Source organism: Scylla paramamosain, chromosome 6 (assembly GCF_035594125.1).
Source record: "Scylla paramamosain isolate STU-SP2022 chromosome 6, ASM3559412v1, whole genome shotgun sequence".
Taxonomy (NCBI): domain Eukaryota; kingdom Metazoa; phylum Arthropoda; class Malacostraca; order Decapoda; family Portunidae; genus Scylla; species Scylla paramamosain.
In genome coordinates, this window is record NC_087156.1 from 27,414,584 (window position 1) to 27,437,746 (window position 23,163).

General features: G+C 36.0%; 2 protein-coding genes across 6 annotated transcripts in view; one reads left to right on the forward strand and one right to left on the reverse strand.

The window, feature by feature from the left end:
* LOC135101554 (endophilin-B1-like) overlaps positions 1-13,299 on the reverse strand; it is a 37,718-nt gene extending 24,419 nt beyond the window's left edge. For 2 of the 5 annotated variants that reach the window (XM_064005653.1, XM_064005656.1), the window contains exons 1-9: positions 13,165-13,299; positions 10,722-10,863; positions 9,868-9,996; positions 5,298-5,460; positions 4,317-4,380; positions 2,853-2,891; positions 2,329-2,355; positions 2,011-2,090; positions 1,430-1,540 (exon numbers count right to left, since the gene is read on the reverse strand). In XM_064005653.1, coding sequence (XP_063861723.1) covers positions 1,430-1,540; positions 2,011-2,090; positions 2,329-2,355; positions 2,853-2,891; positions 4,317-4,380; positions 5,298-5,460; positions 9,868-9,996; positions 10,722-10,863; positions 13,165-13,221 — 812 coding nt within the window. In that variant the 5' untranslated portion in view covers positions 13,222-13,299. Of the gene's footprint in view, positions 1-1,429; positions 1,541-2,010; positions 2,091-2,328; positions 2,356-2,852; positions 2,892-4,316; positions 4,381-5,297; positions 5,461-9,867; positions 9,997-10,721; positions 10,864-12,978; positions 13,110-13,164 lie in introns of those variants that run through there. The other 3 variants (XM_064005657.1, XM_064005654.1, XM_064005655.1) reach the window with 3 other exon arrangements.
* A 6-nt stretch (positions 13,300-13,305) lies between these two features.
* Positions 13,306-22,302, forward strand: LOC135101553 (GDP-fucose protein O-fucosyltransferase 2-like). The gene is made up of 9 exons (XM_064005652.1): positions 13,306-13,757; positions 14,260-14,371; positions 17,042-17,177; positions 17,371-17,494; positions 18,256-18,384; positions 18,628-18,820; positions 18,999-19,179; positions 19,757-19,886; positions 20,246-22,302. Exons 1-9 carry the CDS (start codon positions 13,660-13,662, stop codon positions 20,394-20,396), a joined length of 1,254 nt encoding a protein of 417 aa, XP_063861722.1. The 5' UTR covers positions 13,306-13,659; the 3' UTR covers positions 20,397-22,302.
* The last annotated feature ends 861 nt before the right edge of the window (positions 22,303-23,163 follow it).

Sequence of the window (23,163 nt, forward strand, 5' to 3'; positions counted from 1 at the left end):
GTTGAACGTATAACAGGTTTATTGGGAGATAACCCCATCGTAAGTGGAGAGCAGAGGAACTTCACTTAGCAAGGTTAAAGGAGTGGGACAAGGCTTCATCAGGAATCACATTTCCCCAAAAGAACAAGCCCAAAGAACTTGCAGATAACACGATACAGGAAAAGGATAGCAATTGTACAAATATGATAATTGAACATAGAGTAAACATGTAAATGAGCAAGATAAACAGTACAAAACAATCAGGTAATAATGAGCATGTCAATGAACACAAAAATAAAAACTGAAATAAGAATGGATGTATAGAACACACAAACAGATGGTGAGACTTAATCAAATGTAGATACTCATCATCTTAAATAAGTTGATAATTGAAGATACATGTGAAAGAATGAGGCCATCTGTTTGTTGGTAAGAACTTGTATTAGATATCAATGTAGAACCAAAAATACTCTTATGTAAAATGTTTCCAACGGATCCTTGGTTCACACTTGAGGTGTCTACATGTCATCAAAGACACTCATAGCTTATGAAGCAATTTCTTTGTTGTTGACTACTACTTCCATTTTCAATTAACCATTTCACCACCATTCTTCTTAAACAGTAAAGCTTAAAAATTAAAAGCCTTGTTGTTGAATTTTGCTTCCAGTTCCATAGCATTTATATCACTGATTACTATTAACAGAAGCTGAAATATGTAGTTTCAGAGACATTGATTAAAATATGAAAATTTCATTGGAGATTTGGTAAGCAGACTCACCTGTAACCTACTACATGACTGATTTATATCTGCATTTATAATCCATCCACACAAATTTCACACATTTTACTCTCAATATCAATTTGTAATGACTATATTCAACTATATTCAACAGGGTCTTCTAAGAATATGTAAGAAACAGAAATCACCTGCATGTTGGCAGAGGTGAAAAAAAAAAAAATAGAAAAGACCAAAAAGGCATGCACAGACTGCTGAGTATGATTTAACTGAACAGAATATAGTGGCACAAGTTATATCACTTTGTGATGCAATTTGCCCCAATTTTCAGTCAGCTTCTCCTCCCTAATGATATACTAATTAAATCAAGGGCTTGTGTTCATATGACAATAAAACACAAGGTTTCACAGGTCTGATGATTGCTACAAAAGGAAATGCATATAACTCTGCAGCTCAGTAAGATGTCATTAGAGATGGGCTGATCCATGTACACAAGGAGCCTCCTTCTGAGACTAAAAAGGAAAACGTGACTGTTGCAGTCACTTTCTTTTGCTCTATTCAACATGCTAATATGGTAACTCTCTGAGGTGTAAACACAACAAGAAAACCATTGGTTCAGTTAAAAATTTAAGCAAACAGCACAATGTAAAATATAACCTACAACTACTCCATGAAGTACTGCTCAATATCAGTGTGTTACCAGAAACCGCTCACCTGGCCATTTCCTTCTGCACGTCAGTCATAACCTTGTGGCACTGTTCATAGTACTGCGCCTGTGCCTCCACCAGTTCATTGAGGTGCCGCAGGTGAGCAGCCTGCGAGGACCTGTCCAACATAACACACTCGTAAGATTAGGAATATTGCAGAGAAATATGTTTGCACTTGTAAACAAGTCCACCTGATTTAAACCACAAGTCATACAGAGAAACATTTTATTCTAAACAGGTCTCATTAGTACAAGTAAATTTCTCACTTGAAAAATACACTGAGGAAAGGACGAGAATCAAGTATATTAATGCAGTAGTGAGAAGACTGAGATGGCTCTGTAAGTATTGCATATGAAAGCTATATTCTATACAGGGGCAGATAAGACATAAAGTACGTAGCTAAGAGCCCTGCCCTATTCAGAAGCTGTAGAAATATCAGAAGATGGGCACTTTGTGTGTTCTCTACATTGCTTGATTCCTATCAAATTGGTTGTCTACCAAATAACACAGAAATGCAGAGTATGCTCATCTGCAGGGTCAACTGAACATGAAGAATAATAAGCCTAAGATATATCACAATAATCTTACCTCACACCCTCTAGAAGCAACTTTGTTATTTCAGTTTGTCGATCAAAATCTGCCTGAGCCTTCCTTAGTTCTGCCTCAGCCTGGAAAAGAAATGCTCATGTAAATCATTTAACATAAAAATAACATCATTCTTCATGCATGCAAGCATACACATATATATAACATACAGTGCTAAAAAAAGGAGAAGAGTGTTTGAAGTTATCCTACTATCAACAATCATTCAGCATAAATGTCAGTGGAGGGGCACAGAATATATTATCCCAACTACATACATGTCTCTAGTGTTGCCTACGACCACAAAGTAAACTAGGTGCTTACTTCTAGCAATTCCTGCTCTGCCTGAAGCTTGGGATGAGACAAAACACAATTCCATTTAGTTAACAATGGACTATCATCTGAACAGCTAAATTGTTTACTCAAAGTGAAATAAGAACTATTTAAAATTATCTAAATCCTTGAAAGTGCTCATTTTTTTTTTCTTAATATGGCTTGGATGAAATAGCAGTAGCATGCAGCCATCAGAAATTCCATTGCCCATAGGAAGGGCAGTATACAAAAAAAAAAAAAAAAAAAAATGTAAAAGTTAAATTCATACAAGTCAATCTTCTGTTCCAAATAAGCCACATTTAGTACTATATGTATCATATTTTGTAAGATAATTTTATCTTAGGTTTCTGTCTTATGAAATAAATATAGCTCAATACTTAAATTTAATCATTTCTGAGGTAAGAAACTATCTATTGTGCAGTCCACAAAACAGATAAAAGTTGTTTCTTACCTGATCAGTCAACATGACAAAGCAAATACTGAAAAAGCTGAAAAGCAGTATTACCAATATTTACCTGAGCAACCAACACTTTGGGGTCCACAGCATCCTTATGCTTGAAACAAGACAAATTTAATAAGTGAACAGCAGTCAAAATTTTAAAACCTTACAATTTTGTCTCATAATTTTACAAGTTTCCTGTGACATTATTAATCCTCATCTCAACTTATCAATAACTGAACTAAGCTAAGTGCCAGTCACAACTTGTCCACAGAAACCAAGCTGCCTCAGAGAAGCAAGCAAACATTGCATATGAGAATTCCTATCACCATTTGAAGAATAGGAGAATTAGACAAGTATGAACAATAAAAAAAAGTACAAAAAAGACCCTATATTATAAAAAGACACCAACCTTCACTTCTGAAAGACAACAGCTGCCACCTCTGGTGGAAATTAGAGCAAAATAAAAGTATTTTCCACTGCAAATACAGGCCACCCATCACTAATCTGGCAATAACTGATCTGGTTCCATCACTAATCTAGCACTAATTTTGGCTAGTATAATTTCAAAGTTCCTGGGTCACCACACCAACCTGCCACCACTACTGTTTATTGGAAAGATGACAAAATGTATTTAAAAGTCTTCAACACAAGAGTTGCAAAAAAAAAAAAAAAAAAAAAAAAAAAAAAAAAAAACTGAGGAACCAGTGTAGTAGTGAAGCAGGAGTATAAGAATAAGAGAAGCAAAAAATGGATGAACTAAGAAGCATAACAAAGCAAAACAGGTCACAAAAAGAAGCTACTTGCTGCATAAACAGCTGGCATCACTTCCAAACACAGGGAAGCCATTCCAATTTGTTTTTCTTCATTTATTATTAAATCTCATTTTTAACTCCAGCAATGACTCCAGTGGATAAAGGAAATGCTTTGCATTGTGTAAAGCACAAATACTCTACATTATCCATTAAAGGTTGAACTTCTAAAAAAAAAAACTTGATCTAATGCACCTATTAGTGCATTAGATCTTCAACAATCTATGATATAAAGAAACAGAAAGAAAAATAGCTGTTTCTTTCCTTACACTACTGACTGTACCAATACTATCAGCATCAGTCAGATATTAAGTACAGTTTCAGCATTGGTATCAGCAGAAAAAGTGGTATCAGTACAGCCCACTTATTAATCAACTTGTACTGATTTACAAGATATTTCAAAAGTAGGATGAGGTGATTAACTATTGGGTCAAATGTATTCTAACCTAACTTCTTTGTAATCCAGCAAAAATCACTAATCTAGCACAGTACTGATCCCAGTGATGCTGGATTAGTGATGGATAACCAGTACTGGCTTACACTTTGGAAAACACATGATTTTTTCTCTCTCTCTTTTCTCTCATTTAAAACACTGATCAGCCTTACAACTGGACTGATGATTTAAATCACAATAAGATTATTTTCAATGCATGAATCAGATTTCTTGCTTATTTAGGAAGTCTGATAATGGCTGATTCTAAGATTTGTTTTGTGTTCACCCTACTCACCGATGACTGACCATCCATTGAGCGAGCTTTTCTGAGCCGACTCTTGCAGGCATCAAGATCAAGTCTGTTGGAAAGAAACAGGTGTAATGTAAGATGTGTTCCTTTTCTAATATTCACAAATATTAATGCCAACAAAGAGCTCAGTAAATGCCACTCTATAATAAGGAAATGTTCCAAAAATTCAAATTAAGTTGGCTCAACGCACACCTAAAACTTTCTTCTTGAAAAGAGTCTCAGACTAAGTAAAGAAGATAAGATACTAATTGGTCAATATATTAGAAACCTGAACAAAATATATTGTGAAAATGAGGAGTAAGGCTTGTACAGCTCAACAGCAGTATATGTATGCACAGATGACATCCATTAAAGGAAGTGAATGATAACAAAAAACTGTTGAAACAGTGAAAGATAACAATATTTTTGGTTCTGTCTGTGGTTGTTAATCAGTCAGTCAGTCTGCCTGTCTGTCTTTCCATCTAACTGACTGACTGACTGACTGATTGACTGATTGACTCTCTCCCTCTCTCTTGTTTCCATCAAGGATTCCTTTTCAGTGACAATCATTACACTTCCATCTCTCCATGCATACAATCCCAACCTTATGTGATCCTCTCATTCCTGTATGACCACCTTTATTCTGTCCTATCTTACAACCATCCACATGATCATCTTGTATTTTTTCCCCTGTATCTACCTTTTATCTTCCTTTTTCTAGCCCCCGGGAAGAAATTATAAGAGACACCAAAAATTCAATGTACTTAGAACCATCAAATATATGTAGAACAAAAGCTGAAATTTTTACATAAAGAAAAAAGATTTTAAACTGAATGGATACATGTCAAGTGTTAGGTTAGCTTGAAGGAAAGGGAGAGTATCAGAAGCCTGGACAAAGGAAAGACAGAAGATATAAAGAGTCTGGTGGTTGGTATAGAGTCAGCTTATGTTATGGCATATAAAGTTCCATTTTATAGCAGTTCTAACCTCTTAGTCTCCAGAAGTCGTCTCTCCCTGGTAATTGTTTTCATTTCTGTATCTAGGAACTTTCTCATGGGCTGCAGGTAGCCCTGAATGGCATTACTCACAAACTCTCGCTCCAATAGTCCCAGGCGTTGCTCAGCTCCACCCACCTTCAGCAGAGCAGAACCTGTATGGCATAGGGAAGTTTCAGCAAATTTTCAACATTAACAGAAAATGTAGAAAATATTCTAAAGTAATATGCTCCAGCAATAAGAATATTGAGATTTGGCTAAAATAGTAAAAGTATAATCCCATGTAACTAAACACTATATATGTAAGTTTTTTCACAACTAAATATTTGTGACTAGATGTAGGGATCTCATGAATTCATGCCACCAAGATTTGCAGTTAACCTTAGTTGTCAAAGGCTATGCTGATCCACAAGCTACACCACATGCCTCCTTCCCCACTCTTGCCAGCCCCCAATATTTTTTTATATACAAGATATTTTCAATCACATTATCAATTAGCCTTGTCAAAGGTTTATTAAAAAAAAAAAAATCAGCACAAAATCTATAATAACATCAAACTATCACCACTTCAAGAAAACTGTGGATATAAATAATATACCTACATAATTTACATAAGTGCATCCATATGACTGTCCACATAATACAAGACACAAGGCATGCATCAGCAGTCATATGGATGCATCTTTGTAGGTAATATATGTTATTTGTTTACACAATTTTCCTGAGCAGTTAATATTTTCTTATTTTTGTAATTATATTTATGAAAGTCAACATAAGCCAAAGCTGATATGAATGAAGATATCTTAAATATAAAAACAAAAAAAAGAAAACATTGGGAGCTGGTGAGAACATTATGAATGCACTAATCAGCTGCTGAAGAACAAGGGAAGGAGGTATAGGGTGTGGCCTCTATGTCAGCTTAGCCTATGGTGCTGTAGTGTTGCAATGAACCTAAATTATCACTATCCTCTAGATCTGTCCTTTTTTTTTATTTTTTTATTTTTTTCATTTTATTTATTTATCATTTACATATTTATTTATTTATTATCATTTATTATTATTATTATTATTGTTTTTTTTTTTTGTGTGTGTGTGTGTGTATTTACCTAGTTGTGACATACAGGAGAGGAGCTAAGCTCGTACTATCCCGTCTCCATAACTCTTTTTATCCAACTTTTCCTTAAAGTCATGAATATTTGTAGCACACACCACTTCCCTTTCTAGTCCATTCCATGCCTCTATGCTTTTATGAGGGAAGCTAAACTTCTTTATTTCCCTTCTGCAGCTGGTTACTTTTAGTTTTCTTCCATGTCCCCATGTTACTCTTTCATTCATTATAAAGAGATGTTCCCTATCTAATTTTTCCATCCCACTCAGCAATCTGTACAATGCAATCAAGTCACCTCTCTCTCTCGTCTCTTTTCCAAGGTTGGGAGTTGCATTCTAGCTAGTCACTCCTCATATGACAAATCTTGCAATTCTGTTATCATCTTTGTTTTTGCTCTCTATATTCCTTCCAACTTTCTTATGTCTTTTTTTCACATGGTGACCAAATTACCGCTGCATACTCTAATCTTGGACATATCATTGTGGTGATTATTTTCCTCAACATTTCTATATCCAGGTAAGCAAGGGCAACTCTTATATTTCTTAGTAGGCTGAGAGTTTCACCTGTTATCTTGTTAATATGTTTTTCTGGTGATAAATTCCCTGACAAAATCACTCCAAGATCTTTTTCTCTTGTAGTCTTATTTACTGTTTCATTCCCCATCTTTTAGTTATAGCTACACCTTCTGTTACTTTTTTCCAAATTCCATCTTTTTACACTTACCAGAGTTAAATTCCATTTGCCATCTGTTGCTCCACTCCCACACCTTGTCTATATCTCTGTAATTCTTCACAATCTTCCATTCCATTCACTCTTCTCGTAAGTTTTGCATTGTCAGCAAAAAGACTCACATAGCTGGATACATTCTCCACCGTATCATTTATATACACTGCAAACATTATTGGTGCCAACACTGACCCTTGGGGGACCCCACTTAATACTGGGCTCTACACTGATATCTGGTCCCTAACTACTGTTCTAATTACTGTACATCTCTCTGTTTTTAAGGAAATCGTCCATCCATTTCACCATTTTTCCATTTACACCACCTATCTTTTTCAGCTTCCACAGCAGTCTATTATGCAGCACTTTTCTTAAATTTAGATAAATACAGTCTGCCCAGCCATCTCTCTCCTGCATGATATCAATCACTCTTGAATAATAACATAATAAATTAGTGACACAAGATCTCCCTTTTCTAAAGCCAAACTGACAAGTTGTGAGAATGTCCTTATCTTCCAAAAATTTGGTCCATTGGTTCTTTATTATCCTTTCGCATATTTTTGTAACCACACTCGTCAGTGAAACCAGTCTATAATTTAGTGGGTCTTGTGTGTCTCCTTTAAAAATGGGTACGATGTTTGCCCTTTTCCAATCCTGTGAAACTATTCCTTCATTAATAGAGGTACATATGATGATATGTAATTTATCATTGGGCTGGCTACTGCATTCTTTTATTACCCATCCTGACACTCCATCCAGTCCTTTGGCCTTTCTCACATCTAACGTTTTGATGATTTCATCAATTTCCTCTTTTGTTACTTGAAATTCCTCTATCTTTCCATTTTCAGGTGTGCACAATGGCCTTATAAATTCCTTTTCCTTTGGAAAAACTTCCTTAAAGGTCTTATTCATCACTTCTGCCATCTCTTTTGGGTCTTCATAAACCACTCCATCTACCATTAGCTTTCCTATACTCTTCTTTTCAGTTTACCATTCACATATCTACAGAAGAGTTTGGGCTCATGTTTATACCTATTATATCTTTTCAAACTGTCTTTGTTCATCCATCAGGATCTTCACGTAATCATTTCTTTTTTGTTTGTAATTAATCCATAGGTTAATTCTTTTACTTTTCCTCCATTTTTTCCATGTATCCTCTTTCGTCCTTCTTGCTGCTTCGCATCTTTTATTAAACCAATCTTTTTTACCATCTATTACTATCTGCTTTTTAGGCACAAACTTTTTTCACCTTTATATATTTTAAGAAATTCATCCCACTTCTCTTGGATCCCTGTAGCTTTATGGAACCTATCCCATCTCTCCTCTTGAAAAAACCTCATGTTATCAAAGTCTGCCTTACAGTAGTTTAATCTCCCAGCATGGTGTTCTTCATTCCTTTGATTCTCTATTTCCTCATTTATATTGAATTCTATGGTAGCATGGTCCTTTTTGGCTAACAGACACCCTATGTGAACATTCTCAATTCCTCCTGGTTCCTTACTAAATAAGAGATCTAATCTTGATGTTTCTCCATCTTTTCCAAATCTTGTATCTCCTTTTATCCATTGAGTTAATATATTATCCATTGCCAGCTGTAATAATTTATTTCACCAAGATGATTCTGTTCCTTCCATGTACCACTGTTCCCAACACACCTCCTTACAGTTAAAGTCTCCCATCATGATCAATTTATCACTTTTTTTTTATGTAGGAGGGACACTGGCCAAGGGTAACAAAAATCCAATAAAAAATAAAGCCCACTGAGATGCCAGTTCCATAAAAGGGTCCAGAGTGGTAGTCAAAAATTGAAGGATAAGTGCCTTGAAACCTCCCTCTTGAAGGAATTCAAGTCATAGGAAGGTGGAAATACAGGAGGCAGGGAGTTCCAGAGTTTACCAGAGAAAGGGATGAATGACTGAGAATACTGGTAAACTCTTTCATTAGATAGGTGGACAGACTAGGGTGAGAGAAAGAAGAAAGTATTGTGCAGCGAGACCGTGGGAGGAGGGGAGGCATGCAGTTAACAAGATCAGAAGAGCAGTTAGCATGAAAACAGAGGTAGAAGACAGCTAGAGATGCAACATTGCAGCAATGAGAGAGAGGCTGAAGACAGTCAGAGGAGAGGAGTTGATGAGATGAAAAAATTTTTATTCCAGCCTGTCTAGAAGAGCGGTATGAGTGGAACCCCCCCAGACATGTGAAGCATACTGCTTCACTTAGCACTGTCTCTGTCCAGTTCACTGTGTCTTATCATTATTTCATATTCTTTGTTTGACCAGGCATTGGTTTTTGGTGGTACGTACATCACTATGTATTGCCTCTTTTTGCCTTGTGTATTTTCCACTCCAATTTTTATTGCCTCTGCTAATCCACTGCCATATTCTATTTCAACCACCTTTAAGCTTTTCTTAACTAGAAACACCATTCCTCCTCCTTTCTTATATGTTCTACTTCTTTTCCATAAATTGTATTGATTTTGCCCAATGTTCTTTACCTCTAACTCATATAATTTTATATCTGTGAGGCCCATTATATCTGGACTTTTCTCATTTAAATAAACATTTAATTCCCTTAATCCCGAGATGAGTCCATTAATGTTTGTGTGTGTGTGTGTGTGTGTGTGTGTGTGTGTGTGTGTGTGTGTGTGTGTGTGTGTGTGTGTGTGTGTGTGTGTGTGTGTGTGTGTGTGTGTGTGAAGTGTGTGAAAACACAGTTCTCTACATTCCCTTACCATAAGGTGTTCCAGAGCCAAAGTCATTCCCAGCTTGCACCATATCCAATCCTAAGTACTCCAAATTACTTAGCCTGTTTGGACGGCGCTTTTCAATCTTCTCAAAAATCATATCTTCTACTCTGTTCCCTGAAACAAAACACCACAATGTATTTAATATACATTTACTTGTGAGTTACCAGAAATAAAACAACCTAAAGAAGCAGCAAAGTTAAATCTCCAGTACTGCCGATGCATAAACTGGTACAATAACCAAAAGATCCATCAAGCATCCACTTAAGACAATAAGTGACCATTACAACAAGGAAAGTGACAATTAAGGTTATGGTAGGTATGGCTAGAATGATAAGATGAAGGTTACATTATTATTACAAGGAAAATTATTTTACCATCATTATCCTGTAATCAAATTCAGGGTTATAATATCACTACAAGCAAAACATCTATAAACTAGCATTATGAAATAAGTATTAATCCTCAGCCAGAAGCAGTAATACTAATAAGACAGAAAAACCTCCATTAAATCCTGAGAATCTTCCAAAATTATTTTGATCCCTGTCTCTCTAGTAAATGGAACTGCAACTACAGGAAAAAAACTACCACTCAACTGAAACACTGTTATCATTGCCATCAACTTCTGTACCAGATTATGTTTTTGTTCCTCTGGAATATCAGGTAGTAAGTCGTCACCACTACAAGTGTCATCATCATCACTATCAGATGTAGATTACTACTCATACAATCAAATCATCATCCAAATCCTAATCTAGAATTACACATTACAAACTTGTTATTAAGACAGTAATGAGACACCTCTTGATTCCTAAGAATGTGCTGAATTACTCCTGACTCACCAGGGTTGGGGATGAGCACAGCCTCAGCTCCAATCACCAGCTTTTCAGTCCACTGCCTCGCTGCATCTGCCTGCAGGGACAGGGACTCAAAGTGCCGGTCGAGCTCTGTCTTTTCTGCACTGCCAATCTTCTCCTCTGTGTACTGGAAACATGCCAATGTAATATTAAATTTCAAATATTAAAAGAATAGTATAACTATACAGCCTGTGTTTTAGAAATAGACAATAACTAATCATCCTTCATTTGTCCATTGATCAGTTCATTCATCAACATTTCCAATGAAAGATTCCTTATTTATGTAGGCAAATCTTCATTACTTAATATCAATTTACTTTCCCCTTTAGGTCTTCTATAGGAACTCATCCCATGCCTTTTTCTTCCTTAGTTCATTTAGATTATCTTCCTCATTAAAAATATAACATCTTTTCATCTTTTCTCTTAATTTTATTTGTTCTGGACTTTATTTTTTTTGCATTTCTAGTTCACAGCCATTCTACTATTAAGTGATGTAATCAAGAATTACATGGCTTATCCTAACTTGAAGAAAATATGTAAACATATAATGTGAAGGTCACTAGAGGCCTCTGAGATATTCTGTCTCTGATCTAAATAATTTTATCCTTCATTGCCTAGCCTATAAATATAACAGCCATATCAAGAACAAAGAAAATTAATAGGAGAATTATTATTCAAAAAGGAAAATTTGAAGACTGTAACGTCAGTAATTTATATGTTGTGGAAGAGAGAGAGAGAGAGAGAGAGAGAGAGAGAGAGAGAGAGAGAGAGAGAGAGAGAGAGAGAGAGAGAGAGAGAGAGAGAGAGAGAGAGAGAGAGAGAGATATTAATAGAACTAAGTTAATAAGACCCTCAACTGGACTGAGCTGAAGAGACCAGTGAATGCTTAACACAGGCTGTCAGCTCTTGAAGACTGATCCATATACCAGTTAGATGATCGTTATGTGGCAATTATAAGTTTGCTTCATGAAAGTCAGGAGATCGTTATATGGCAGCTTAGATTTTGTAACATGGCAGTTAGCAATGCAGTAGATCTGGGTATCTGGGTATGGTTCATCCTAGCAGGAAGTCATGCCTGACATGCCTCATCTCAGCTCATCTCTCTAGTCTCATGATGGCCGCCTCCTGAGTGGGCAGCCTTGCTCTGTCCATCCTCCCATTGTACATGGAATGCAGAATTTTAGATAAATTTTTAGGTCATTCTAGGCATGTTTTCTTCTAAACTATGACAAAAAATTATATAATTGACCATTAAAATCTTATTTGATCAACACTTTGCCTTCACTCCCCTGTGATATTACACAAGTGGACTCACTCAGTCTCCCTGTACAGACAGTGAAGGGCAGGGCAGGAGAGGGAGAGTGAGAAGTGTTGGTCAGACAACCTTTTATGATGAAAAGTCTTTAATATAGAAGAAAATATGTTTAATGACTCTAAAATTTACTTCCCTAAGTTTTTGCATATTATAAAGGAAACATCATAATATAAACAAGCCTGTAGCAGCACTGTAGTTCCTTCTATGCAACCTATTACAGTATTGGACAGCTAGTTTACACAGCAGTTAGGAGTGTGTTACATTGCAGTTTGTAGAAGAATGATATGTGGCAGTTAAGCAAGTATTATACAGCAGCTGACTTGACTCCAGTTGACATTTACCACATGCCATATACCCAATGACAAATCTTAATGGAAAATACATTAAACAAGTCTTTATTAAAATGACATTATAGTACCATACTGCCTGCAAGACTGAGAGGCCAGTGTGGTACAGTGGAACCACACATACTTTGGGGGCCAAAGGGTCCTCAGGCACACAGGTTCAAATCCTGGCCATGGTCCATGGAAAGGAAGGGCACCCACTAAGGGTAACAGTTCCCAAATGCCAAACCAAAAGTCCTTCATTAGGAGGCACCATCCTAGCCCTAATAAACTAGGGAAACCTTTTCCGGTAAAAAAAAAAAAAAAAATGCAAGACGAGTATTTGACTAACATTTATTGCCCATTTCTCCTCCCTGCCCAGTCTTGGCCGGACATCAGCTAGAGGCCCCACTAAATAGAAATCTGATTTGGTAAAAGGAGGCCAAACTATGAAACTACATTAATAGGCAGATAAAGAAACACTAGAATCAGTCAATCCCAGCCAGATACTGCAGAGAAACCTACTAAGACTCATGAAGTGACTTTTTTCTCTGCCAGTGCTCTACTGTGGCGTGACTAGTCAGACAACAAGTGATTTTGATACCCGCAGTCCCTGGTGGCGGCTGACAGTCAACCACCGAAATACCAGCCTGCAGCAGCCCAGCACACGCCCCCATCACTGCCCGTCTTGAAGCACATACAGATAGATATGATAGTCCCGCAGCCTCATTCCACCTCGCTCCCCTTCTCTCTCACATGTAGCCCAGTTGCGTCTTTAACATAGAGTTACCTGGACGGCACGGGTTAAAAACTGTCCTGCCTGACCCGCAAGCTTCTTGAGATCCATCGCTGAAGTGGAAGAACTGACGAGAAAGAAGAAAAATAAATGTGGAGAAATATTGACAGGCGATCCACCCCACGGACAGTCTGGCACTGCGGACTGCCACCCACGACTGTGCCCCTCACCGCGCCCAGGCACACTAATTATAGTTGAATCTCCCAGATATTTAATACATTATGGTTATTACTAAATGAACATACACAAGTTATATTTCTACTATCGACCAAACAAGTTAATGACGTAATATTTTGGTACTAATGGCATATCTCACGTAAAGGGACAGAGATAAGTGGTGCAGAGGAAGTATTCCTCTGAAGAAGTAATGCAGTTTTATTTGTCACCAAAGGAAATGTTACTGAGGTTATATTCCTGGCTCTGAAACCGTGTGGTTTCCCTTAAGTCCTCACAACCACCAGTTCTGTTGGTGTAAGGGAGACAAGCTAGATGGGCAGCCCAAGCATAGCCGCTTTTATCACCTTATTTATAGTCGTAAATGGTCTCAAGGGAGAATTCTGTCCAAGGGGAGAAGAGGAAGATACAAGGTAATCTATGTAAAAATGTAATGTTGGATATGTTGCATTCTTCAGTATTTACAAAATTGAAATTTACAGGAGGTACTTACAAGAGAGGAGTAGCCACGCCCCCCGCCCCCGCATCCCTTACAGGGCATTTATCAATTATTTTCTCATACATACATATATTTAGTTTAAAAGAAGCAGATATACATGTAATAAATTTTTACCGAACCAAGTAAAGAGTTAGGCCCCAATACCTACCATTAGACCAGCAACAACAGCAACAGTCCACAGTAGGTCAAGGCCTCTAGCAGCTGTAATGACACGCCAGTCGAGGCCAACTGAACCCATCATTGCCTTCCTAGTCACTTATGGCCTGATTTCTACCGTAATGTGTCAAACTTGTGCTAAGAATTCAGTGCATAGTGATGACCAAAGAGCTCACCTTCACACCTCATATAAATTATGATGTACCATGGACCATTAAAGGTGTTATATACCCTCAGTCTGATACTGTTTTTCTTGGCAGGTACCTTCTGTATGATGTCAATTCTGGAGAGGGATTTAACCTGCGCCGGGATGTTTATGTCCGAGTTGCAAACTTAGTCCGCAAGCTGAGTCAAGACCACAACTGGGTGCTGGTAAGCAATACTAAAAGCAGCCTGGAGAGAGCTTGTGATCTGTTGAGGATTCAAATGATGCATATGAAAGTTTTGTTGATCAGTGCCATAAAATATACTGTACTTGGGTCTTGAATAGAGTGAAATCAAATAGTGAAAGCTATAAATTGTTCATCAGAAATTATGGTAAATTTTTAGATTTACACCATAATCCCCGTATCCCATTAACCTAACAGAAGGGATTGTGCCCCCCTGTTCCTCCACTAGGGATACTAATCTAACCTAACCTAGTCTAGCCAGGGGGCTGCATCCCCACTGGAACCTCCACAAGGATACTAATCTAACCTAACCTAGCCAGGGGGTTACATCCCCCTGGAGCTTCCTCAGGGATATTAATCTAACCTAACCTATCCTACAGGAATGAATCTAGGGAATTTTAGGGGGAAGTGCCTGTGTCTATTTTGAAAACTATGAATTCCCACAGAAACAGAGATAAAGTCCAGTGAGGTATGCAAAAATTACATTCTGAAGGTAGAATATGATGGTGTACATTTAAAATAATACCAAAGTTATCCATAAATTGTAGCAGATCTTAAATAATAGAAGATGCAAGCAAAATTAATAAATTCCTTGTGAATTGAGTTATGTGAGCAAATATCAAAAAACATATTTATGCTGTGACATCACAGATATGCTGGGCTACAGTAACCGGTTATCATAAGTTAGAAATCATCTTATATCATTTACTTAAAATGATCAGGGATGTGAACACCAAATTTCTGATGCATTGGTATTTGTGCCCCAGGCTGACAGAAAAGTCAGGACTGGCTTCTGTTCACTGCATTTTTGTTGAAATTTGGAAAAAAGTCTGTCTTTATTCATGTATCATCCAAACTCCTATACTAATCAGGATCTTACTATATTACAGAACTGTGTGTTAACATAACTCTTTTTATATTGGTGTATGGGTAATGCTCTCCTTGGGCACTCAATTAAAAAAAAACTTGAGAAATTGATCTGTCTTTCTATCTGTCTGTATACAAGGCTGACAGTCCCACATAGAGTGGCCCAAACAAAGTAACACACCCATACACATCATTCACACTCATGGACTACCCTACTACACCACAGGAGCTGCCCACACACATACATAGTAAGGCCCAGCAACATACTGTACAGTGATTTGCCTCTGCCCCTTCATAATGAAACTGTCACCTACTCTGGATCTGTTCCAATCCTTAGACCACAGTAGATGCAGGGCACATCCTATGGAGTGCCCCACACCCTAACTGGGTTCATACACCAATGGGTTTGGCCAGATGCACTCATTTTACATTTAGCCACTTCTTATCCCATACTCCTATGTTCCATGTTTCAGCAGCATGGAACATAGGGCTCCATTATTCTCTCATATAACCCTATCTTTACACTCATACCCAGTGTTCCACATTTAAAGATCTTTTTCAGTCCACCAAGTATTTTTCCTGCTTCTTTCATCCTGCATTTAACTTCTGTCTCAATTCTTCCATCCACTGTAACTGTTGATTCCAAATACTTGAAATAATCTTCCAGCTTACATCCATCCTTTTATCACTTATCTCTCTCAAACATTTTATTACTTTACTTTTACCATCATTCTCTTTCAGCTTTTTCCTCCTAGAAACATGCACAAACTCTTTCTCGTCCTATAGAAATGCACACCAGTCTTTTTCTCCACCAGTCTTTTTTAACATCCTCTCTGAGTCAGCCACCAGAGCTGTATCATCAGTAAACAAGAGCTGACTCAGATCCCATACCTTGTCTTCTACACTAATGAAACTCAGGCCTCTCACTAACACGCTCATATTCACTTTCTTTTAAAACTATCTTAGGGCAGGATAAATTGTTAACCATGAGAGGCCATAGCCAGCCAGGGATCAAATACCTGACCAGGGGAACAGACAGACAGTGCCTCAGACATCAGGACCTGTACACTTGTCAGGTCCCGAGGTAATTTTTTTGAGTGTGTACTCTCAGTTGCTGTATGACTTCCTCTTTCCATTTACATCAGTTTCTGGTGTTTCAGTTTCTTCTCTACCATGAACACATTTTATTTAATTTCCTTCAAGGCTGAGCTCCTTCAGAAAGACCACTGAGTGATATCTAACCTGACGTAAAGAGACATGCTATACACTGTACAGTATATATGTATTACTTGAGAACTCCATTGAAACACTGAGATGTTGATCTGAGGGTGTGATTAATTTTGTCATGAAAGGCCATAGCCAGGGAATTGAAACATTAATCAAGAGAACAAAGTAAAGGTCCAAAGATAATTTTTGCAGTCTCTGTACTTTAATTTTACTTTGTATACTTGAGATCATCGTGAACAAAAGGCATTTAGTGAAAAGAACGAACATTACATTATCCTGGACAGCATGTTATGCATACAATTTGGAATTTCATTACACATTATCTATATATACACCTTAGTTGTGGCATGTGGTTTATTTTGAATTAAATTAGATTTTTCAGATTGTTTCATATGCATCAATTTCTGTAAAGATGTTTTCCATGTTTTTGTTGCTTTTTATATTGTTGACTTCCTTCTTGGTTATTCAAAGAAGTAAAGTTGTTTGAAACCTTGCATTTCTGTGGGCACTTTGGACATAAATGTTCACTTCAAATTAGATGTTTGTGGTCCACTTTCAGGTCCTTCCTCCCTGGGGGAGATTCTATCACTGGTTCAACACACCTCCAGGAACATATTTTCCTTGGAAGAGTTTCTTTGATGTTGGGAGTCTTCAGAAATGGATCAGAGTAATTGAATTTGAAGATTTTTTGAAAGGTAACCATCAAAATAAGACTTCTTGTTTTATTATGACAATGCAAAATTATCTGTAAATATGTAATGCATATATACATGTTTTTACCTTTGAAATAATCTTTTGTTTACCATATCCATTGTATTCTGTTTATGTATAACAATAATTCAAAGTAGAATATAAGAATGTTTCCATCTCAAATCTTTCCATGAAAAGCACATGGACCAAACGTGAATTCAGCTTATGTCCTGCAACACTATGAGGAGGGATGGACAGATGGCAAGTGGGAAGAAAAATATGATGAGAGGCCATGTATTGGTAGACCTGCTTTTCAATATAAGTATGTGCTGATGTATGTGTAGCATATTGTATTTTTACTCATTTATTCATTATTATTATTTTTTATTTATTTATTTATTTATTTATTTATTTATTTATTTATTTTATTAATTTATTTTCATTTATTTATTTTATTTTTTTTTTGTGTGTGTGTATTTGCTGTATACATTCTTATACTACATACACAATTGCAGTAAATTAATGTACCATGAACATAGTTTAAGAATGTGTGTGTTAATAGAAGAAAATGTGTTCATTAATCCCAGTGCTGTGACTTTTGTTGTATGAATAGGCTCTCTCTCTCTCTCTCTCTCTCTCTCTCTCTCTCTCTCTCTCTCTCTCTCTCTCTCTCTCTCTCTCTCTCTCTCTCTCTCTCTCTCTCTCTCTCTCTCTCTCTCTCTCTCTCCCCTTTTTTCTTATCATTATTTTCTTTTTTCTTTTCTTCTTTTTTATTTCATACAGACTTTGCTTATCACATGCTCCTAAAAAAAACTCACCATTTTTATTTATTCATTTATTTTTTTTTATCAGTGAAAAAGTTTGCTGCTGTAAATGTTCATTTCCAGCATAACCAGTTTTTTTTCCCTGCATTTGGAATTCATATTACTTGATTATAGGTAGTAATTGGTATTATATTCCTCTTACACATTTGTATTTCCCATACTTACTGCAAACAATTAGGATTATTTGTCTGTGTTTATTGTTTCTTTTTTTTTTGTTTACAGACATTACCTAAGTAAAAAAAGTAATTTTTTTTTCCAGAGATCAAGAGAGAGTATGGGTAGGGCATCTCTGGGGCTCACAGCTGACATCACAGACTTTCTCCTGTGTGTCAGTCCAGGGCCATGCCTCAACTATCATTCCACTTCTTATGAAAGATGCTAGTAGTAGGTAAACTCAAATTATGACTTGGAAAATTAGAATCATATGCTAGAAATTACTGATTTCACTGCTGAAAATCTCTAATGGCTCACTCCCTTAGAATTTCACAATGCTGTGGCCATGTTGCCTTTTGCAGTATGATTTTTGTGGGACCATTGTGATTCATTCCAAGTAAATTATGAAATTTATTTTGTAATACTTAATTTGGCAGAATTTCATTTGATAGAGTTTCATATTTTATGCAAACTTCAGGTCAATCTACATAGGAAGAGCAGAAACCATAATACACGATGAATATGGTGGGAAATGGTACTGGAAGGCACGGAGGAGCATGCGCTTTGCCACCCACCTGCAGGATGAGGCAGCCAAGTTCAGGGCAAATCACCTAGCCTCCAATGATGTCCAGGACAGTACACAGGTGGCATCAGATTGGAGAGACACAAAGGCAAGTTATAAGAAATCGAAAATTGTATGAAGAACCAACCAGGATACTGTCTAACCTCAACCGAAATATTTTTTTTAATTTTGCTGTAAAAGGTCACTCTAAATCAAAATGTGCAACAAATATATTCTGCATTAAGTTTTCTCATTCTAGAAACCCATTTGTCTCTTCTTGATTCTAGCCACAGCGGAAAAGAGACAGAGGTGGTCCATATGTTGCTGTTCATCTTAGAAGAAATGATTTTGTTCAGGCAAGAGGGAAGGAGGTGCCAAGCTTGAAGAAGGCAGCTCAACAGATCAAGCATATAATTAAAAAACAAAACTTAACATCTGCTTTCATTGCAACTGATGCCCCACGTGAAGGTGAATTTTCTCATGCAAGATTGCTCTGTCATACCTGTGCATAGTGACATCCAAGGAAAAGCACAAAAGCATGGTTTAATTAAGTAGTCAAATAGAATTACAAATTAAAACAAAAAAATTTGTCCTTTCTTGTTTTGTGATAACTAAAGGAATTTCCTGCTCTTTATCCAATTTCTTCTAGTTTTCCTATTATAACACAGCATCATTATTAGAAATGCAGACATGAAAATTACATTAAGATATAATGGATGCCAATCCTTATTCTCACAGTGAACCCACATTTTGGAAATTTACATGAAAATAATACTTGATAACCAGTCAGTTGAGTAATTGTTCTCCCAGGTGTATTTCATTTCTTGTGAATATTTTCAAATTCCAGTATCCATTCAGATTATAAAACTTTTTTCAGTTGGAAATTCAGACATTTTTTAATGTACCCATGAATGGAATTTATTTGTTCACTCATCTTACTTTAAATTGCCATGAACAACAGACTGACTGTTGCAGTATGTAGGTGATGAACTTTTAATGAGATAGGGATTGAGGATTCCACATTTTCATTGTTTCATGTTTTCAGAATTTTTGCAGCTAGCAAATTTGCTTCCATCTGTCTCCCTCCATCGGTTTGTACCTGATGAAGACTTCCTGCAGCAGTGGGGGGATGGAGGGGCAGCCATTGTGGACCAGATCATATGCTCCCATGCCAGGTTAATACCCTTCAATCAATAAACAATTTTGTGATCTCTTTTCTACAGTGGAAGTTATAGACAGAACACAGTCACCATAAGTTTTTCACTCACAGTTCTTACTTGACTAGCCAGCTAAAGGCTCTTAATCTTCATGTGATATTAGTTAGACTTTACATTTTTTTTAGCTGATATGTTATTTTACTTAATACATACTTTATATATATATATATATATATATATATATATATATATATATATATATATATATATATATATATATATATATATATATATATATATATATATATATATATATATATATATATATATATATATTTTATTATTTATTTATTTATTTATTATTATTTTTTTCATAGGTACTTTGTTGGGTCTTATGAATCCACATTCTCCTTTCGAATACAAGAGGAACGAGAGATTCTTGGATTTACTGAAGAGACCACCTTCAACAGGTTGTGTGGAGCAAGTTCCAAGTGTGAGCAGCCAGCCAAATGGAGGATAACATATTAGACCTTTATTACATTGCTCTAGATATGATAGATATTCTCATGAAATGCCTGTAGGGAGCAAAACTATGTGCACCCAACTGATGTCATATTGTCCAAGTAAGGAAATGGCTGAAAGCTGTAAATAAAAAACGAGAGGCCAATTATCAACATTCATAAGCAGCATTTTGGAAGACAGGTTTCATATTTATTTTTGGTTAGTTTTTGTCATCTGATGGCAACTTGGCAACTTGTCTTCTCAGCCCCCTGCTGCCAATTTCTTTCTTCAGGGTCCTGTCCCATATCTTTTTAATCCATTCACTGGCATTCTTATCTTGTCCCTCAAATGACATGCTTCACCCAGTCATTTTCCTTCTCTTTTTCCATGTATTCAAATCTTTGATTTGTTTTTCCCAGTTCCTCACATGCTGAACCACCAGTTACAGCAATACTGCATGCCCATCTCAACATACTCCTGTCACCAAACTCCAGCCACTTTGTATTATCTCTATTAGTTTAGGTTTTACTAACACAAAGCATTGGATTTCTTACATAGCATTTGCAGTCTACCTTTAATATGCTGGGAAATCACATTTACCATTAGAAGTTAATATCTTAAATTTCCTCCACCCCATTTCTTAATCTTGCTCTAGAGGAGTTAAATGGTAATAAATGAACTTGGAAACAGTAAATACAATAATGACATTCTTTATAAGATGGTATTATTGTCAGTGTTCTAAGATGTTACAGTAACAAGATTGTAGCCTATAACCGTTAAAACATACTTCTGTGTCACAAATCCATGTTGATTGTCATGTTTTTTTCCCTCTGCCATCCCTTGAGCCTTCAAGATTGATGCAAGAGAAAATTCTCTCAATTTCCTGTTCTTTGGAATTTATTAATCATGATGCTTAATCATACTTTGGAATTCATTGAACATGACATTTAAGTTCATCTATCTTACTCACATATATTTGAACTAGAACTTGCAAAACCTTGATAGTTAAGGAAAGTAAGACAAAATAACATAGCCACAAGTAGCCTCAGAATGTAAGAAAAAGCAATGTGGCTTTCAGACACCACCATAGGCAGCAGTCTCCAGAAGCCGATATAACCAAGGGAGCCTTTTTACTACTGTAGATATTTTTGTTCCTTGGTGTGTATCTGCTGATATTTAATGTCATTGAATATCTATGAAATACTTATTGATGTCTTTTTATCTGAGTATTAGAGCATAACCTCCTGTGACCTTGCTGCACAAGACTCTTTTTTCCCTCATCCCTATTTTGTCCATCTCTCTAATGCAAGAGTTAACCAGTATTCACAATCATTCATCCCTTTCTCTGGTAAACTCTGGAAGTCCCTGCCTCCTTCTGTATTTCCTCTTTCCTATGACTTGAACTCTTTCAAGAAGGAGGTTTTAAGACATCCTTTAATTTTTGATGGCCACTTTTGACTTGGTTTGGAGACCGGGACCTGTTTTTTTTCTTTTCTTTTTTTTTTACTTATTTTTTCTTTAGCTGGTGCCCCTCCTACATAAAAATAACTAAATAAATAACCATTTTTAAGGAAATATTGCTTAAGTAAGATCATATTGCTTTATAATATTGCTTTTTCCTTGTTTTCAAGGATTTTTCTGTTTCAGTATGTGTGTGTGTTCTAGTAGTGCATGGTATGCATCCATACAACATTTCAAATTCTTCAGATAAGTTTTGAAAATTCTTTATATTTCATGAAAATAAATTCTTGTTATTTTTCAAAATGAGTGTATGAAAATGTTTTTACATATTTTATATATAGACACAAGACAAATATGTTTCCCTTGTTTCCAGTAGGTCGGACATAACAACATTGTTATGCAAGGAGAGATAAATGTTGAAATAAAAACTGAAGGGAAACATTTTTAATATTTATAGAAATATTTTCTGACCTTACACAGGCTATTATTATCATTATCATTATTATTATTGTTATTATTAAGGAAAAGGGGATAGGCATGAATGCTCTAAGTGCAGAGGTATCAGTCTGTTGAATGTGGTACGTAAGCTGTATGGTAAGGTATTGATCAAAAGAATCACGGATGGTGCAGATGGGATAATATGGGATGTACAAAGAGGCTTCAGGAGAGAGAGAGGCTGTGTAGATTGGGTGTTTGTTGTAAGACAAATTTGTGAAAAGTGTTTAGCAAAAGGGAGAGAAACATTCTTGGGTTTTATGGAGTTAGAGAAGACATGACTGAACCAATAGGGAAGGAATGTAGAATGTCTTGAAGTTGTATGGTGTGGGTGGTAGTTAAAAAGGGTGAAAGATTTTTGTGATGATAGTACAGCATGTGTAGGGGTAGGAGACACCATAAGTAAATGGTTTCCAGTAGAGGTGAGGTTACATCTGGGATGTGTAATGTCACCATGGCTGTTTAATATATATATATATATATATATATATATATATATATATATATATATATATATATATATATATATATATATATATATATATATATATATATATATATATATATGTATAATATATATATATATATATATATATATATATATATATATATATATATATATATATATATATATATATATATATATATATATATATATATATATATATATATATATATATATGGATGGTGTGGTGAGAAAAGTCAATGCTAGAATGTTGGGTAGAAGATTGGGTCTGGTAATAGCAGAGCATGAAGAATGGAGTGTAAGTCAACTGTTGTTTGCTGATGACAGCATTAGTGGCAGACACAGAGGAGTTAACTAGGTTGGTAGAGAAGT

Bases quoted from the DNA above. Each gene is read 5' to 3' on its own strand.
- LOC135101553 (XM_064005652.1), top strand. From the start codon at position 13,660: ATGGGCAGCCCAAGCATAGCCGCTTTTATCACCTTATTTATAGTCGTA. The intron at 18,385-18,627 runs GTAAACTCAAAT...TGCAAACTTCAG, and splicing joins ATGAAAGATGCTAGTAGTAG to GTCAATCTACATAGGAAGAG. The intron at 18,821-18,998 runs GCAAGTTATAAG...TCTTGATTCTAG, and splicing joins CAGATTGGAGAGACACAAAG to CCACAGCGGAAAAGAGACAG.